At 47.0% G+C, this 19067-nt stretch overlaps 2 protein-coding genes across 2 annotated transcripts in view; one reads left to right on the top strand and one right to left on the bottom strand.

Annotated features, from left to right (window-relative positions):
• Positions 1 to 888: 888 nt before the first annotated feature.
• The window catches only part of LOC137533497 (annexin A2-like), a 78812-nt gene continuing 60633 nt past the window's right edge, over positions 889 to 19067 (bottom strand). Inside the window, exons 3-7 of the mRNA XM_068254875.1 lie at positions 17754 to 17847; positions 14594 to 14689; positions 6528 to 6586; positions 5201 to 5323; positions 889 to 1191 (exon numbers count right to left, since the gene is read on the bottom strand). Coding sequence (XP_068110976.1) covers positions 1129 to 1191; positions 5201 to 5323; positions 6528 to 6586; positions 14594 to 14689; positions 17754 to 17847 — 435 coding nt within the window. The 3' untranslated portion in view covers positions 889 to 1128. The remainder of the gene's footprint in view (positions 1192 to 5200; positions 5324 to 6527; positions 6587 to 14593; positions 14690 to 17753; positions 17848 to 19067) is intronic.
• The window catches only part of LOC137532337 (phospholipase A2 inhibitor and Ly6/PLAUR domain-containing protein-like), a 41921-nt gene continuing 41450 nt past the window's right edge, over positions 18597 to 19067 (top strand). The window contains exon 1 of the mRNA XM_068252749.1: positions 18597 to 18642. Coding sequence (XP_068108850.1) covers positions 18597 to 18642 — 46 coding nt within the window. The remainder of the gene's footprint in view (positions 18643 to 19067) is intronic.

Here is a 19067-nt window from a genome sequence, read left to right as displayed (position 1 = left end):
AAGTTTATCAACAGCTGTGAATAGATTGCAGAGGAGCTCTGCCAAGGCAGCTCTCCCCAAACAGTTAATACTTAGGCTTTAAGTGTATCAGAGATGAAGTAACTTAAAAGATTTGTACATACCTGGGGCTACCGGGTCCTGTAACTTCAGCCAGTCTAAGCATGCGCAGTGCACTCTCTCTGTCTCTCCGGCGTAGAATAGTACTGCACAGTACTATTCTCTGCCGGAGAGAGACGGAGAGAGCAACTGCACATGCTCAGGCTGGCCGAAGTTACGCGAACCAGTACCAGAGCTGGAGAAGGCTGAGGACGGAGTCGTGGGATAGATCCATGCGGATGGGGCTGGAGGAAGTCCCAGGTGTGTATGAATCTTTTAAGTTACTTCATCTCTGGTTTCCTTTATCCCTTTCAGTGTTTCAGGGTTTGTGGTTTTTTTCGGGCTTTCCATAAATTGTAATGAAGATATTTTTCCCCATAAATCTACAATCCACAGTAAACTTTCCCTCACTTACAGAGACAACTGCAGTACAAATGTGAAATTTTGAGCTTATTTGTAGCCCATTCTCTGAAGGTTGGCTGTGGACTAGGGACCTCAGGTTTCATCTCTCCAATATCCCCCTTCGGTAATGTTGGCCTTTGTTGGTGTCCACTCTTCTGTGCTTTTTCACCAATTCTCAATTAAATTACAGTAGTTTTCATCATTTTCATTTCAGCACTTTGGCTGGAAAAGGTTTGGAACTGAGTGCTGTAATTATTCCAATTTCCTATGTTAAAAAAATCATGTCTACACAGTGAAAGCAAGATGATCACATGACTTTTCCAAGTAATCTCTCATCAGCATCCACAGAAGTGTGCTTTTTACTTCTAAAAAATCCAGAGATACACATGCTTATGAAATACAGTATGATTTTAATGAAATGTATTGTGCAATTCACATGCTAAGAAATAGCGTGCTCTAACATTTCATATGTACCACATTAGCAACGTTCTGATTGGTGTGGTCGAGATCAGCATTAACACATTCATGGCAGAAAAAGAACATTGACTGAATGTCAGGCCAGACTCTTATTATGCCTGTAGGTAAGAAACCCTCATATTCATGGGATAAACTTCTGTGTAGTTTGTAGCTTCAGATATCTTCCGCCCTGCACAGCAGCAGCAATGCCATTCTGTAATCTCCCTTAGTATCACTCTGAAAGACAAATGCAGGAACATGATACTTATTATTATTATAATTGATTTATAAAGTGCCAACATATTCCGTAGTGCTGTACAAACAGGCCCGTTTTTAGGGCCGTGCCGTCGCCCTGGGCGCTGTTGTGAGGGGGGCGCTGTAGAGGAGGGGGGAGCCAGAGCCGCGGGGAGGGCAGCCCGAACTCTCCTTCCCTCTCCCCGGGCTGCCCTCCGTGCTCCCCCCTCAGACGCAAAGTAATTACACAGACGGAAGCGCTGTGCATAACTACTCACCTTCCTGCGTTCCACTCGCAGCTGATCTCCTCTCGTCATAGACAGTGATACACACGCTGCTTCCTGTTTAGCCGGAAGCATCGTGTGTATCACTGTCTATGACTAGAGGAGATCAGCTGCGAGTGGAACGCAGGAAGGTGAGTAGTTATGCACAGCGCTTTCTGCTGCGTAATTACTCTGCAGTCGGAGGGGGGAGCACGGAGGGCAGCCCGGGGAGAGGGAGGGAGAGGTCGGGCTGCCCTCCCGTGGCTCCGGCTCCCCCCTCCATAATGGGGGGGTGGACCTACCTAACCTATACTGGGGGAAGCTGCCCATCTAACCTAAACTGGGGGCACCTACCTAATCTAACCTATACTGGGGGGCACCTACCTATCTAACCTATACTGGGGGGCACCTACCTACCTACCTATCTAACCTATACTGGGGGAGCATCTACCTATCTAACTTATACTGGGGGGCAGCTACCTAATCTAACCTATACTGGGGGGCACCTACCTAATCTAACCTATACTGGGGGGCACCTACCTATCTAACCTATACTGGGGGGCAGCTACCTAATTAATCTATAATGGGGGCACCTACCTAATCTAACCTATAATGGGGGGCAGCTACCTATCTAACCTATACGGGGGGAACCTACCTTATCTAACCTATACTGGGGGACACCTACCTATCTAACCTATACTGGGGGGCACCTACCTATCAAACCTATACTGTAGGGCACCTACCTATCAAACCTATACTGGGGGCACTTTGTTATCTAACCTGTATTGGGGGCACCTACCTACCTAGCTAGCCTATACAGGTGGCAAATATACTGGCTACCTATATTGCAGGCACCTACCTAACTATCCTTTACTGGGGGCATCTACCTATCTAACCTATGCTGGGGGCAACTATTCTGGCTACCTATATTAGAGGCACCCACCTAGCTAACCTGTAGTGGGGCACCTACCTATCTATCTTATACCGGGGGCGCCTGCCTATCTAACCTATACTGTGGGTAACTATACTTGCTACCTATACTTGAGGCACCTACCTGGCTAACCTATACCGGGGGCAACTATACTGGCTCAGCTATGCCTGGCTACCTATACTGGGGGGACCTATAGCTGGCTACCTATACTGGATTACCTATTCTTGGCTACCTATACCGGGGGGACCTATACTGAGTGCAACTAGACCTGGCTAGCCTATATTGCGGGCGCCCAGACCTTGCTGGGGGGGGGGGCGCAATTTACACCCTCGCCCTGGGTGCATTTTAGCCTAGAAACTGCACTGTCTACAAAGTAAGAAACAAACATGGGGTACAAAATAATACTAAGTACAAATCCCACAGGTGTGACTATCCCTCAAGGAGCAAAAAACATTTAGGCGGCCCTCCTTCCTACATTTAAAACACCCTCTTCCGGGTGAGGAGAAGGGGCCAAAATGTCCTTCTACACCAGGGCCTCCCTCCCACCATGCTCCATTGGCTGTGTGACTGTGTCACACTGTCCTCTCTGATCTGGTGTTTTCCTTTCGGTCTCAGTTTCACTGCACATCGCATGAAGTCACGCGACATGCTGCAGATCGAGACAAAGGCAGAGACCAGAGAGTCCAGTGACACCTAGTGGCTGCAACGGTAGCACCAGAGAGACAGTGGAAGAGGTATGCCCCAGTCGTCACTGCTGCCACACTGATTTGTGGGTCTGACACAGAAAGCACAGGAGAGGGGCACTGGTGGAGGACGAGGGAGGAAGAAGTCCGGGCCCCTCCTCTACGACAGGTCACAGGGGCTTCTACCCTGTAGTTATACCAGTGTCCATTTTGACTGCAAACTCCTTAACCTATTTTGGTTCCTGGACGTAGTTTCTACGTCCAGGAACCATGCGCGCTACCGCGCGCTCCTGCGGCCGATCGTGCGCGTGCACGTGCACTCCCAGCCGCGGATTCGGTAGCCAAGGAATCAATGTATCGGGCTATGGAGCCCGATCACTGATTCCTCTCCCCCGCTGAAAAAGCGATAGCTTCTCTCGGAAGCTGTGCTTTTTCTGGCTGTCTCCTTCCCGATGTGTCACTCTAAGCGCGTGCTACGCTTAGAGTGACGTCATGTAAACAAACTCATGGCCGCCATCTTGTGGCCAAAAAGTAATACTACACCTGAAAAAAAAAAAAAAAAAGAATTAACACACATTTACATTATAAATCTATTGTTTACCTCCCACCCTCCCAAAAGTACCCAAATAAAATGTTTACTATAAAAAAAAAAAAACATTACAATAAAAAAAAAATGTAAATATTTACCTAAGGGTCTAAACTTTTTAAATATCAATGTAAAGATGAAATATTTCTATTTTTTTTTTTTATTTTAAACTTGTAAATAGTGATAGATGCAAAATGGAAAAAATGCACCTTTATTTCCAAATAAAATATTGTCGCCATACATTGTGATAGGGACATAATTTTAACGGTGTAATAACCGGGACATATGGGCAAATACAATACGTGAGTTTTAATTATGGAGGCATGTATTATTTTAAAACTATAATGGCTGAAAACTGAGAAATAATGAATTTTTCCATTTTTTTCTTATTCTTCCTGTTAAAATACATTTACAGTAAAGTGGCTCTTAGCAAAATGTACCCCCCAAAGAAAGCCTAATTGGTGGTGAAAAAACAAGATATAGATCAGTGCATTGTGATAAGTAGTGATAAAGTGATAGGCTAATGAATGGGAGGTGAACATTTCTCACGTGAAAACGACGGAACCTGAATGGGTTAATGAAACACTGGAGCAAAGACAGACAGTGGTGCAGTGCAGTGCAGCATAACAAATTAAATGACTTCTTTTAATATGTAAACTACATTAAGGTTTGGTCTTCACTGGGTCTGCTGCCAGACCATTTACCACAGCAGACAGAAGCAGACCAGCAGACATGTTGAAAAGGCCCATGCTTTCCTATGGGCCCATGCTTTGTCTTTTGAGTTGCCACAACAGACAATCCTGGCAGGTATGATTTCTTGAGGCCGGGTGCACACATAGCAGAGATGCTAGCGTAGCATAAAACGTTGCGTTTTATGCAGCAATGTTAGTCTATGGGACGCAGAAGAAGCTGCATTGCACTGCCTTTTTACAGTATGCATTACGCAAATGCTGGTAGTGTTGCATATTATGCAGGATGGCTACCAAAACACACATAATGAAAGTCTATGGTGACGCATATGCATAGAGTTTTTCATTTGTTTTTTAATTTGTTTTTTGATTAAAGATCCCTGGTGTGTTTCGGCTTCCTGTTGTCTTCCAAGTGATTTGAATAAATTTATATAAAAAAAATGCATACAAAACGCATATGTGTTTTACATTAGTGAACCGCAAATGCATTAAAACGCATGAAAATCGCATCTGCATAAAAAAACCGCAAACCCACAAAAATGCAGTAAAAGCACAATAGAAAAACGCAAACCATCCTAAAACACGACTTTTTCAGGCTATGTCATATGTGAACCCAGCCTCAGACGGTGGATGCATTGTCTTTCATCTGAAATAATGGCACGCATCCACTCTTGAGGGCAGCAGGCACTTCAATGGATACCCAGGACAGTACAACACATACAAACCATATGGATACACCACCGCTATGACATGTGTGAACCAAGCAAAACGGTGCCCACCAATGTACAATCTTACCACTTCTATGTAATATAAGGGACTAGCTAATGTATCCTGCTGCATCAGTGATGTATGTATTGTACCTGAATCGAGGAATAGAGAGATTTTCCATATTTTTTTCTATACGCCACTCGGATGCTCAGCAAGTCCTCCTCACTCCGGGAGATAAGGATGCGGATGAGAGCTTTGTCATCGGTACCCAAGCCCTGCCAGAAGATGCCAATGAGATGATTTGGAAAGCACTCATATATTAGATGTCAGACATAAGGGCAATTTATATAATGACTAACAACCAGGGCCCGCCTTAGGTTTCACAGCACCCTGAGCGTAACCAGATTTTGGTGCCTCCCCCCTATTCATGCTCTTCGCACATGCACGCATACACGCCCGTGTGCAAGATCCCCTTTAGTGTATATAAGCAGATCGCCCCCCCTTTTAGTATATATAGGCAGATCCCCTTTTAGTGTATAAAGGCAGATCCCCCCCCCCCCTTTAGTGTATAGTGGCAGATCTCCCCTTTAGTGTATAATTAATTAGTCAGATCCCCTTTTAGTGTATATAAGCAGACCCCCCCCCCCCCTTTAGTGTATGTAGACAGATCCCCCCTTAGTATATATAGGCAGATCCCCCCTTTAGTATATATAGGCAGATCCCCCTTTAGTATATATAGGCAGATCCCCCCTTTGGTATATATAGGCAGATCCCCCCTTTGGTATATATAGGCAGATCCCCCCCCCCCCCTTTAGTGTAATAGGCAGATCCCTTTTGCTAGGCAGATAAATCGTGTATAGTATACAAGCAGATCTCCCAGCGGCACCAGGAGGCGGAGCCACCACTCGCAGCAACCACAGACAGCCCCTGAGCCCGCAGCCAGCAGGTAGAAATGCGGCCAGTGCCAGTTGAATGCACATCACGGACCCCTACCCGTATTTTAGCGGTATTTGGACGCCGGAATGGAAATTTGGCCACCCAATAAATAGTGGGTGCTGGGACAGCACCCACTATTTATGGGGCACCCAAATCACGGCTCATGGCACCTATGGCGGCACAGAGAATTTGGGGTTCGGCCGTGGTGATGGGGTGGGCGGGTGATTTGGCGTTAGGTAGGTAGTTTGTGGGATTAAGGGTCAGGCATTAGGTAGGTAATTTGTGCAGGGGGGGGGGGTTTAAGGGTTTGGGGTTAGGTAGGTAGTTTGGGGGGGGTTTAAGGTTAGGCATTAAGTAGGTAGTTTGTGCCGGGGGGGGGGGGGTTAAGGGTTAGGTGTTATATTATGAGGGAGAATGGTACATTGTTTGTTTACTAGCTGTCTTTAGTTAAACAGAACTGTAACCTGTGCTATATACAGTATGTACAAAATAATACAGTAATGTTTTCCTAGCTGAAAAGTATTTATGTATATAATTTATTACCTTCATGGAGTTGTGAAGTTTGTCCGCAAAATAAAGAGGTGTGTCCTTAATCACAGCCACTGTGAAATAAACAGAATAATGTTATCTACTGTATATGTTCAATACTAAACATTTTTTCAAAATTTGTATTTTTATTTTTTTTTTTTCTGATGAAATGAGATTATAGTTTCCTGATTTGGTTTAGGATTGGACATGATCTCTTGTCTGTGGATGCTGAAAATGACCAACAGGTGACTACTCACTAAGGGAGAATGATCTATTGGGAAATTCTTAATTAATTAATTAAAACACATTAATAGAATTTGTCTGGTTTGTGTTTATGTGGTGGTCCCTGGCAGTACTTCCTGTCCTGGACAGGGGCAAACCCAGGATTTTCCTGAAAGATCTCCCTCAGCCACGCACAATACAGTATAATAATATGGTAGGACATCATGCTGGGTACACACAATGCAATTTCCCGTCGGACAGACAGGATCTGACAATTATTTCCTAAATGTCCAATCTGCTCCTGATCAACAATGGGATCGACCAGGAGCAGTTTGGATGCAGATAATGATGAGAACAGCTGACATTGCTAATGAAGGGGAAAGTGAAGCACTCACACAGCAGGGCACAGGGCTGTGCTCATACCTGAATCTAAGTTCTCCAGAGCTGCTCCATGCTCTGTACACACGCTGCTGCTCCGTGCTCTGTACACACACTGCTGCTCCATGCTCTGTACACATTCTGCTGCTCCATCCATAGTCAACTGTAGCACGGAAAGAAAGGGGGCAGTGCTGTGAGCTGCAGTATGCCTGCAGATATTCTGGTGTCCCAACTTGTGCCAGTCCCCAGACACTGCACCGGCCCTGGTCTGAGGGGGGATTCTGGGCAGCTGTAATCCCCCCTGCGTTTGCCTATGCTGGATGTCTATTATTATTATTATTTAGTATTTATATAGCGCCGACATTTTACGCAGTGCTGTACAGAGTATATTGTCTTGTCACTAACTGTCCCTCGAAGGAGCTCACAGTATATCTATGAGAGGTTATAAATGTAGCCATAACTACCAGCAGTAAGGAGGGGCTGCAAAGCTTATTAACTCCTTGGCCACTTGGATGTAGGTGGTTTAACTCAGAGAGGCCTGTTAACAGAATCCAAGGGAGCAGCAGGGACCAACATTCAAAGTACTGGCCCTCGCCCTTTACCTGAGGCCAAGAGTCTACCTCTCCAAGTGCTGTTTCTGCAACTCCTCTGGCGGTTGGTGCTTATCTTTGGTTTTGAAGACTTTCTGTAATGATCCGCTTAGCTGTCTGCACAGGCAGACAGCTGTTTGACCATTCCTTAAGTCTGAGGGCTGCAGGTCTCTGGAAAAGAAACCTGTCTTCACTTTGCAAGTTTCAGACCTGCTCTGCTGCTGAGGAATTTGCATATACTTGTCATGCAAATTGCCTAGTTGCCTCCTTTGAAGGCTTGCAGTATAAATACCATGTTCTCCCAGAGTCCTTTGCTGGTCATGATGGTTTGTTCCTGCTAACACCTTGAGTATCAGCCTTTGCTATTGTTTGCTAAGATTATCTTAGAGTAATTCCTTGGGACTGCACTAGGCATCCCTCCTAGTGCAGTCAGGTTGTATTATCTGTTTTTTCTGTGCGATTGCACGGTCGCCAGCGGTTGGCGATTGTGAATCGTTCTGTCTTCTGATTGTCTTGTCGCCAGCGGCGGTCGACAGGAAATCGTTCTATCTGTTTGGATCGCACTCGCCCTAACGGTAGTGGCGGTGGTTCCTTCTGTATTCCGCCTTAGGGGTGCTAACCAGAGCAGCGGTTGCTACTGGTAGCCCCATCTGTTTGTCTTTCTGGATCGCATGCGCTCTAGCGGTAGCAGCGGTGCTTCCTTCTGTGCTCTGTCTGGGAGTGTAGGCCAGAGCTGCGGTTGCTGCTGGCTGCTCCTTCTCTCTGTCTTTGTCTGGTACAAACGCTTGCTGTAGGCTCGGTGAGGTAACCATTTAGCAAGAGTTCGCGTTCTCTATTTCGTGTTTGTGTTTCATTGGTTAGTTAGGGTGGCACGCTTATCACTGGGCGCCTAACGCGCGGTGATCGTGCTTAAACGCGTTCGCTGTTGCGAATGAGTGCGGTGTTCGCGTTTAGCTAGCGTTTGTTATTTTCCTTGACGTTCTGATCATTGTTATGTTATGTCTTTCCTGCTACACTTGTGCTCTGTCTAATCCGGTCTTGTGTCTCTATTGGCAATCGCCACTCTTGCGATTGCGTTCCCAGTTCATTTCCGTTGTTGTGTGTTCACCGTCGCTGGGTGGCGACTGGATTGGTGGACACACATACATTCTATCTCTGTGCTTATTCAATCTTGTTTCCCTGTTGGCAATCGTTATCTCTTGCGATTGCGTTCTCACCTTGGTTTCTGCTGTTGTGTGTTCGCCGTCGCTGGGTGGTGACTAGATCGGTGGACATACAGTACATACATTCCTTCTCTGTGGTTACTCAGTCTTGTTTCGCTGTTAGCAATCGTCATCTCTTGCGATCGCGTTCTCACTTGGTTTCCGCTGTTGTGTGTTTTCGCCGTCGCTGGGTGGCGACTAGATTGGCGGACATACATACATTCCTTCTCTGTGCTTATTCAGTCTTGTGTCGCTGTTAGCAATCGCCATCTCTTGCGATTGCTTTCCCACTTGGTCTTCACTGTTGTGTGTTCATCGTCGCTGGGTGGCGACTAGATTGGTGGACACACATACATCCTGTCTCTGTGCTCTCTCTCTTTAAGGGCTATCTTGCCCTGCATTGCTTCCCCTCGTACAATTCCTATCTGGCATCTGTGGCAGTACAGAGGGGTTGTTCCTCTGTTCTCCACAGCTCCATCTGCTGGCAGGTATTCCCCTCTACAGGTGCATAGCACCATTGCTGGGTTCTCTCAGATTATACGCTTGTGGAGGATTTCCGCAGTGTCAGCGCGCATCCTGTGCGCTGACCACGGAAATAATTACACAATCGTTACACTTTCTCTTTGTGAAGCTTTCCACAATCATGATGAATATCTTGAGGGATTTAAGGATACCTTAGTCCTTAATAAAATCTAAAAATGTCGCTCTGTTTGTGGGGGGAGATGCGCCTAGGCTTACCGCACCTCCCATGGCCCCGACATCTGTCTACGTTTGCCTGCTATGCCTCCCTTGGTGGTCCAGTGGTCCAGTACCAACTTCCCTATCTCTTCCTCCAGAAGCGAGCACACCCTGGTGACAGACTGACAGTTTATCTGTTCACCTCAAGAACGTTACCTAATTCAGTTCAATTTAGCACTCCCCAGGAGGTAATGAACTCGCTTGGCCAATATACCCTATTCAACTGTCAAAATCACCCTCCAGAAAAGTGATTTGCCATGTGGAGGTAGCGCACAGAAATTTCACTGGTACTAACTGCAGTGGGGCACTGCGCATTACCCTATTAGTTCAACACGCTTATTAGGGGCTACCATAGAAACATCCTGTACACTCGCAGTGTACAATGCATTTCCATAGTGTCACAGGAGCCCTGGTGGTCAGACCGCAATTGGCCTTCTAAACGGTGCCCGCGCACAGATCGTGCGAACTCTGGTCGCAGTCAATGCGCAGGAACCGTTAAGAGATAGCCTGCAGACAAACCAGAAGGGAGCCTGTGAGATACGGGTGATTACAACTCACACACCATTCAGGGTATGACTGCCACCACCACAGGTAGGGGCCCGTGGACCCGACTGCCTGACTAATCTTGCGAATAAAAACGGTTAAAACACGCTGTATTCTGTCTAGCCAAAAACAACCAATAGTAGCGTCTCTCCAGAGACCCGGGATCAGTTCTGTGTGTGCTGATAAGCAGGGTAGCGGAACAGTGAATGACTTGGAGGAAGTCTTTTATTCACAGCAATATAAATAATTAATATATACAGACAATAATTAAAATCAACAATTATTAAAACAGTAATAGCCAGTATGAAATAAAAAGGGAGAAAATACTTATGGTTTGTGGAAATATGTCCTTTTGTGGGAAAATAATCAAGTCCAAGCAAAACGGTTTCAAGTTCTTAAAGTTCTTTGTTCCAGAGATAGATTCAAAGTTCAGCAAGGGTTAAAATCCAAACAAGATGGAGGATGTCCTTTGTTTCAGCTCCGGCAAGATGGCCACCACTTGTTCCTCAAGGTGGCCATGTGTTCATGAAGATGGGAAAGGGAGGAATCCCTTTCCCAGGCAGCTCATTCACTTTTAATGGAGCTGAGTTCAGAGGCGGGCTTCCAGAGTCGGCCCCCAGGCCGCACTATGGTAATCACATCTGGGGCAGGGGCTTTAGCAACCTCATAATCCTGACATGTTCCCTAGGCAGACCTGCGCGGCCAGCACACAAATAATAATTACATATTCTCGATCCCCAGAACCTACCGATTAATATGATATCAAACTTGGGCATGTTTGCATGCCCGGTTAAAAAACGGTGGAATTCCCAGGGTTCTGGTTATGCCAGTGGCCCAAATTTAATATCAAAACACTCACAAGATCCGGACCAGCAGAATGATATAACTTCCACATTTCTCACCTGAACGGTATTGCTTAAACATGCTCAAAATCCTAAACTCCATGCTTTCTTATATGGCTCCGGCCGGTCTGAGCAGAGCAGATTTTTGAATAGCCCCCTGCTGGGAGCTCATCCTGTCTTTCCCAAAAGGGCAGAGTGAGTTCTCTGCTGGCTAATTAACATCTAGGTGTCACCTGGTTCCCAGAACAGAAAAAGGAATTGTGCCTTCCACAGGGAATATGTCCATGCTAATTAACACCTCCCCCCAGGCTTTTACTCGGCTAAGACAATACTACACATCAAATCTTGGTTTAACGATTTGTGTCGCTAACCGACCGCAATCGCGTTTTGGCCGACTGGGCGTCGCCCGGCGTCACACATAGTAACATGCGTTGCTCTACTAGGGAAACGTGTTCTGCCCCCTGCCATTAGTACCAGTAAAATTGCCATGTGCTGCCTACACAAGGCAATTTTACCACTGTTTCATGCAGCAGGTGGTGGTGCCTAACCCCAAGACCCCCGTGGTGGTGCCTATGCCTAAAGATCCACCTACTTCGCTGCAAATAACACGAATATAAAAAGCTATATACTTGTAATAGTATAAAAAGAATTACAACTTACGCATTACAAATCTTAAAATAACGGTAACATTAAAAAAAAACATAGCTCAAGCTATATATTTGTAATAGAATAAAAAACGTATTAAAAAAATCTTAAAATATTGTTAATATAAAAAACAATATATTAGATTAGAAATGTGAAAACTATAATTTACGCATTGTAATTCCGAAAACAAGGTTAATTCAAAAAGAGATATATTTGTAAGCTAATAAGCTTCAAAACGATAATTTATGCATTGTACTCCTAAGAACGAATTTTCAAACAAAAATAAGTTAAACCAAAAGAAATTTCTAAACGATTTTTGTTTCAAAACTTATTTTGTAAGGCCCGGTTCACATTAGCGGTTGTTTGCCAAACGGACCGGATGACCTGACCGGATCCGGACCGGATCCGGATCGGAACCGTACGGTTCTGATCCGGATCCGATCCGGATCCGGTCAGGTTGCATCAGGTGTCCATCAGGATGCGATCCGGATCCGTTTGGCAAAAGTTCGTTAAAAACAAAAAAAAAGTTGGGGTCTGGGAGGTCAGCAGAAGGGGGACCTGTGGAATCAGGCCCTCTGCTGTTTAGCACTCACCTCCACCTCCGACATGCTGCCAACATCTCCGGATCCGGATACAGCTGTGCTGCTCCACTCCGAAATGCTTGCCCCTGTGTCCCCAGCCAATATCGCCGCAACAATCCGCATAGGAAGTGGGGTAGAACATCCGGATTTCTCAGCCAGTGTGTTGTGCGGCCTCCGGTTCCCATTTGTTTGTATTGGCCGGATGGTGCAGTCCGGCTCCGCCCCGGATACGGCTGCCGGAGGGGCCGGATGAAAAAATGGCGCATGTTGGAACGGAGGCCGGAGTCCGGATCCGGCCCGGATCCGGTCCGGCTCCGGTTCTGCAGAACGGACCCATGTGAACGGACGCATAGGCTTTAATTGCTATGCCGTGCGTCCGTTCCGTCCGTTCTGCAGGCGGTGCGGCTCCGGCACGGCGATTCCGGAGGGCCACCGCAAGTGTGAACCGGGCCTTAACAATAAATATTGATTACATGGTCCCAGCAACCGCTATTTAACGGGCGCCCTAAATCCTCCAATATGTTCCATTGGAGCCTATGGTGCGCCCTTTTAGTCCATTAGCCATATGTGCCCTTTTTCCTGTTCCCCTAAAAAGTAGGTAAAAAAATAAAGAAATAAAACTTATTTTGAGTCTTTTCTTGCTTGCTGGTGGCCTACATTTTTTTTCATTGATAAGGTGTCAAAATATCAGCTGGGAGAAAATGCAAGAGAAAAATTAATTGAATAGGGCCCTTAAAGAGAGATAATTCATGAAATAAGATGCTTTTCCTGAGAATTCTCACAGGAGATGTTTTGACAACTTATCAATTATCAATAAATTAATTTTTTAGCCCCCAGAAAATAAGAAAATGCCTAAACTACATTTAGTATTAATTTGCTCATCTGTTTGTAGTACTTCTTAATTGCTAGGTGCTGAAACGTTATTTTGTAGATGAGATGAAAAGGTGTGATGAAGCCTTGACTGCAGGTGACAAAGGCCTGACTGGAGTTGTGATGAAGGTGTGACTGGAGGTGTGATGAAGGCGCGACTGGAGGCGTGGCTGGAGGCACTGGCGTAACAATAGGGGATGCGACCCCTGCCGTCGCGGGGGGGGGGCCGGGGCCCCCCTAGGGCCCGCTCGGGGACTTTTTGGGGGCAGCATGAGAGGAGAGCTGTGGCCGCAGATCGGTGGGGAGGGGGGAAATTCCCCCCCTCCCTCACCTCAGGCTCTCCTCTCAGCGCTCCCCTCCTGCAAGCAATCATTGGTGGTGCTCGTGGCAGCCGCGGTGGCGGTGGCAGGCAAGCTGAGCACATACCTCCTTCTGGCCGGTCTCCGATCACTAAGTGCTTTATGGAACTTCCAGAAGGAGGTATGTGCTCAGCTTGCCTGCCGCCGCCGCTGCCACGAGCACCACCAATGATTGCTTGCAGGAGGGGAGCGCTGAGAGGAGTGCCCGAGGTGAGGGAGGGGGGGGATTTCCCCCCTCCCCACCAATCTGCGGCCACAGCTCTCCTCTTATGCTGTTACCCCTCCTGCCCCCAAAAAGTCCCTGAGCGGGCCCTAGGGGGGAGGAGGGGCGGAATTTTTTTTTGCAGGGGGGCCTGGGGCTTTCTAGGTACGCCCCTGGCTGGAGGTGTTATAAAGGTGTGACTGGAGGTGTGATGAAGGCGTGACTGGAGGTGTGATGAAGCCGTGACTGGAGGTGTGATGAAGGCGGGACTGGAGGTGTGATGAAGGCGGGACTGGAAGTGTGTTAAGAGCTTGTCTGAAGGTGTAATGAAGGTGAGATTGGAGGTGTTCTAGGGGTATCTCTTTTGCCCAGTATTTACAGTTGTATCCATCAGCCCCAGGCCCTCCTTAGGAAGGTTCTTAAAGGACTTTCGAGGCGAGACACTGAAAAAAAGTTAAATACCTGGCTGGCAGCTGTAGCCTTAGGGGACACCATCCGCATCCTCCGTTCCATTCCGCTCAGGGGGTTTTTCAATTTACACTCTCTGTTCTGGCCCTGACCTCGTGTCGTCCTGATTTTCCCCAATAAAGATGGCTGCCATCTCGTCTCGTCGCATGTCTCGCCGCACCTGTGCAGTCCATATAGCCGCGAGTGCGGCTGTGCAGCCCTAAGTCCTCCTCCAGTCTCATCCTCACTCCCGGCGGTCTCGTGGACATAAAGCGCGTGAGAGAGTAAATTGAAAAAACCCACAGCGGAATGGAACGGGGGACACGGATGGCGTCCCCTAAGGCTACAGCTGCCAGCCAGGCATTTAATTTTCTTGCCTTGTAAGTCCTTTAAGCAAGGCAAGGAGTCTAATAAATGTTATCTTGTTCCAATTAGGTTCAGAATACATGCACAGACACTTACCCAATGTGAAGAGTGCTTTCTGGAGATCCCCTTTAAAATGTTTCTTGATGCCGTCTTCTATGTCCTCAGATGTGATTTTCTTGTAGCTATCAAACACTAGGGCCAAATATGAATAATAGTTAGCAGGACCTATGAAGTACAAACTACTGTACTATGGCTCTGATGACACTCTGCTTGCAACCAATAACCATTCAGGGTCTTACCTGCATTGTATGTACTGTCCAATGGAAAGGGGAGAAGGAAAAGATGGTGGCCGCTACCCACTACTCATCTGGCCAAAGGAATTGGTCAAAAAGGTATGCAGTTGTTTCAGCTACCAGATCTCTGATGTCTGTATGGACATGGTTACATATAGTCCCATATAGGGTACACTGTGTGGACATATCTATATAGTTTATTTAAATACAAGCGTATAGTAGTAATAGAATGGAAGAATGAAAAAAAATGAACAAATTAAAGTCTAAATAGGGAATGGTTGCTACTCCTCTGCCCTTTGCCTATACAGTGAGCATTTGAAGAATTCCTTTTTCATTTTATGGAGAAATCCTACAAACACTAAAAATCAGGTTTCAGGTTCCAAATTTGATTACCTGCTTTTGAAAACACCTTCACTTTTCTTCATAGAGAGTGATTTCTTCCATTGGCTACAGTAGCATCTGCTAGTAACTGTACCAGGTTCCCCAATAAGTGATGAATGGATAGGTCAGCAGTGCACACCTACCTTCTTGTACCTGAACTTCCTGTGCCTGAAGCCCCCCTGTCACAGCCGCTGGGTGGTCCCTACCGCCTGGACAGTCGGCAGTGGAATTGCAGCTCAGCTGCATAAGTACCAAGGTAAGTAGGAGAGGGGGAAGGTTAGTGTGATGCAGAGATGAAGTGGCAGTCGCAGATTCTGGCAAAAGTCAAATTTTTCGTCTCCACATGAAGGTCGCTGCAGTGTACCCTTCCCCCCAGCTTCTGCCTCACTCTGCCCCCCCCCCCCCCACCTCCTTTGCCTAACATTAATATCTGTACTTATGCATTCATGGGGAGGGGGGGTAGCCTGTCTAGATGGTGGGGACTAGGAGGAAAGTAGAATTCTCATCACCATCGGTCATTAAATCACCTGACTGCTGCCGTAACATTGAATGGTTAATGGGCTAATAAATAGAGGTCGGTCTTTCTTATTAGATATTTTAAAAGGAATTCCCTGATCAGTCGTTTAGATCAAGCTCACTGTAGCTCCAAGTCCCAAAACACGAGGTCTGTTGGATATGTAGACATGTTCTGACAGCCTGCAGCCAGCAACTACTGCTCATACAGTTATTAATATACGTGCTTAGACTGGCCAGATGTGCATTTTCATGCATGGAAGACCAGTGAGAAGTCATGTTTGGTTCCAGGCAATGTCAAGAAATGCAATTTAGCCAGGCTGGCCACTATTTCTCAGAGCACTGTAGTGTGAGGTGCTCAGTTGATGGCCATACAAAAAGCATAAGTCTTGCAATGGTATGTAGGATTACCATGTGAAATCCAAAATGATTGTTTGTGGTTGTTTCAGTCATTTTTCAATAGCAACATGGGCAACAAGTATCAGCTGCAATAAGGGCCTGATTTACAACTCAGAGGCCCATAGGCGCATGGGTTGTGGTGCCTTAAACTCCGCCCCTAAACACAGGCTGCACCCCCAAGTAAAAAATATTCTAAACTCTAATACCTTCCATATGTCACTAACTGTCCTTAGTGACATGAGACAAGTATTAAGGTAGCCATACACTGGTCGATTTGCCATTAGATCGACCAACTGACAGATCCCTATCTGATCGAATCTGATCAGAGAGGGATCGTATGGCTGCCTTTACTGCAAACAGATTGTGAATCGATTTCAGCCTGAAACCGATCACAATCTGTTGAGCTGCTCCTGCCGCCTGCCCCCACCCCCGTATACATTACCTGAAGCTGGTTCCGGGTCCTCTCCTCCGCGCTGCACCGCACCGCATCCCAGCGTACACTGTGTCACTCCGTGACCAGGAAGTTCAAATAGAGCGCCCTCTATTTGAACTTCCTGGTCACTGGAGTGACACAGGAAGTTAATGTACGCTGGGATGGAAGCAGGAACAGAGCAGTGCAGCACGGAGAAGATGCACGGGAGCCAGCGTCAGGTACTGTATATCTGTATCGGATCGGCCGCCGCTAGCGACGCGCTCCCTACCCGCGGGCGATCGACGGTAATTTCCTGCACGGCGCAATCGACGGACCGAGCCAATTTCGGGAGGAAATCGGATCGGCGGGTGCGTTTAGCGCAAACGATTGGCAGCAGGTTCGATCCCAGTGATTGAATCTGCTGTCGAAACGGTGGCAAATTGGGCCAGTGTATGGCCAGTAGAGATGTGGCGAACTGTTCGCCCGGCGAACATCTCTGGAGCTCTTACTACTTCCGGGTCGCACTGACCCGGAGTAGTACGCCTGCGCTGCCCGGCTGAGCGCGTCCTAGATCGCGCTCCTGTTGCCGGGCACTCTCTGCGCATGAGCGTGACGTCATTCATGACGTCACGCACATGCGCAGAAAGTGCCCGGCAACAGGAGCGCGATCTAGGACGCGCTCCGCCGGGCAGCGCAGGCGTACTACTCCGGGTCAGTGCGACCCGGAAGTAGTAAGAGCCCCAGGGATTTGGAGATGTTCGCCACATCTCTAATGGCCAACTTTAGGGTGTAAGATTCTAAGGATGATATGAGACAGTAATTAGAGTGTAAGTACCTGAGGTTAATGATATGAGGCAAGGAATAGACTGTAAGCTCCTGAGGTCAGTGATCTGAGGAGGGGGGCCGTCTCTCCCACATAAGGCATCTGTAGGCATGCGCCTACAGTGCCTTATGGAAAATCTGGCCCTGGCTGCAATGGAATTTTTCCATTTTAGCACTGCTCCTCCCTTTCTTCTTTCCACAGGACAGTACATAATTAGATCTGGTATGAGAAGCATGCATAAACCGGCACTGTAGTTGGCACAAAGAAGGCCAAATGAATCACAGACAAACATTTTAGGCAGTCATTCTCTATGTCTATACTGGGCTTCTCATTGGTAGCAAAATGTCAGATTGTCTTGCAATATGGTGATATTAATTCAGTGCATAACACCTAAGCATACATTATTATCAAACCAGGTGTTTGTACATTGCGCACCTCGTCTGAGATGTCCTTTTGGCCGCTCTGTAAAGATTGTTATCCACTGAGCAATGTTGGGAGAGTTTTTAGGTCCCAGGTCACTAGTTAGAACCTAAAGAGAATAGGATGAAAATGGTATAAGATTAAGATAAGGCCTGTTCACAGTATGCAAATTGTGTGCAGTATTACACTGCAAATATGTGGTGTGCCTCATTCAATATAACTGATTGTCCCAGTGAAGGATGTACTGCATGTTGGACTTTATATTCCCATATTAACCTGTTGTGAAAAGACTTGTACTAAAGTCTGCACAACAGTGGCTGGGAGTCTGTCAACCAGGGTAATAGAAATTCAGCAGCCAACCATACAAGGCAGTGCTGTTGGATGGATGATCAGATGTAGAACAATGTAGGGGAGATAAGTAGTGAAACTTGCGCTCAGCAAAGGGCAAGCTCCTCTGCTGCAGCTGCACTGCAGGCAGAATACTGTAGACCCCCATAGCACTCCAACTGAAGGTTAGAGGTGGCCATATATGGCAACTTGGTGGCCGATCGACCATCGAAATCAATTACAATTATTATAAACGAATTGGATGAAACCATGCGACCAATTTCGGGCTGAAATTGGTCACTTTCATCAGGCATGCTTCAAGGTGTTGGGCCGTTGTGGTCAGTTGGGTGTGAGGCAGTAACGGTGAGCTATATTGGGACAAGTGACGAACACGACAAAACCCTGTCCCTCCTAGTCTTCCATCATCCTGCCCGATGCCCAGTGTGCTATACATTACCTCTCTACGCCTGCCTCTGGGCTGGCTCCGGGCTCTGTCCAGCGCGCCTGCGTTACTCCAGTACCACGTGGGGCATGCTTATGGATGGAGGAGTCCGGAGGCAGCAGTGGATGTGGACAGGTAATGTATAGTGCAATGCGTGATGCTTTCCCCCTGGCTCCAGGTCATCTGTCTCCACTGCCACGATTTCTAGGGTCCTGGCCGTCCTCCCAGAGGGAGAGACGGCCAGGACCCTGGATATCACAGTAGCTGAGATGGATGACCCAGAGCCAGGGCGAAAGGATTGCGCCGACCGGAGCAGGTATAGTAATAAAGTGAAGGTGTAGTGTAGTGTTAGAGTAGTGTAGTTTAGTTAAGTGCAGTGTTAGTTTAGTTAAGTGTTGTGTAGTGTAGTGCTTAGTTTTAAGGGCAGCAGGTTTAAGTGTAGTGTAGTGTTGTGTAACTGTAGGGGCAGCAGAGGTTAGTTTAGTGTAGCTGGGCATTGTAGCTTAGAGACAGTTTTTTGGGGGTAAAACATCCATAAGACTCCCCTGCATTATAGATGC

Source organism: Hyperolius riggenbachi, chromosome 9 (assembly GCF_040937935.1).
Source record: "Hyperolius riggenbachi isolate aHypRig1 chromosome 9, aHypRig1.pri, whole genome shotgun sequence".
Classification (NCBI taxonomy): domain Eukaryota; kingdom Metazoa; phylum Chordata; class Amphibia; order Anura; family Hyperoliidae; genus Hyperolius; species Hyperolius riggenbachi.
The sequence above is the reverse complement of the archived record's forward strand: the minus strand, read 5'-3'. Positions and strand labels throughout refer to the sequence as shown.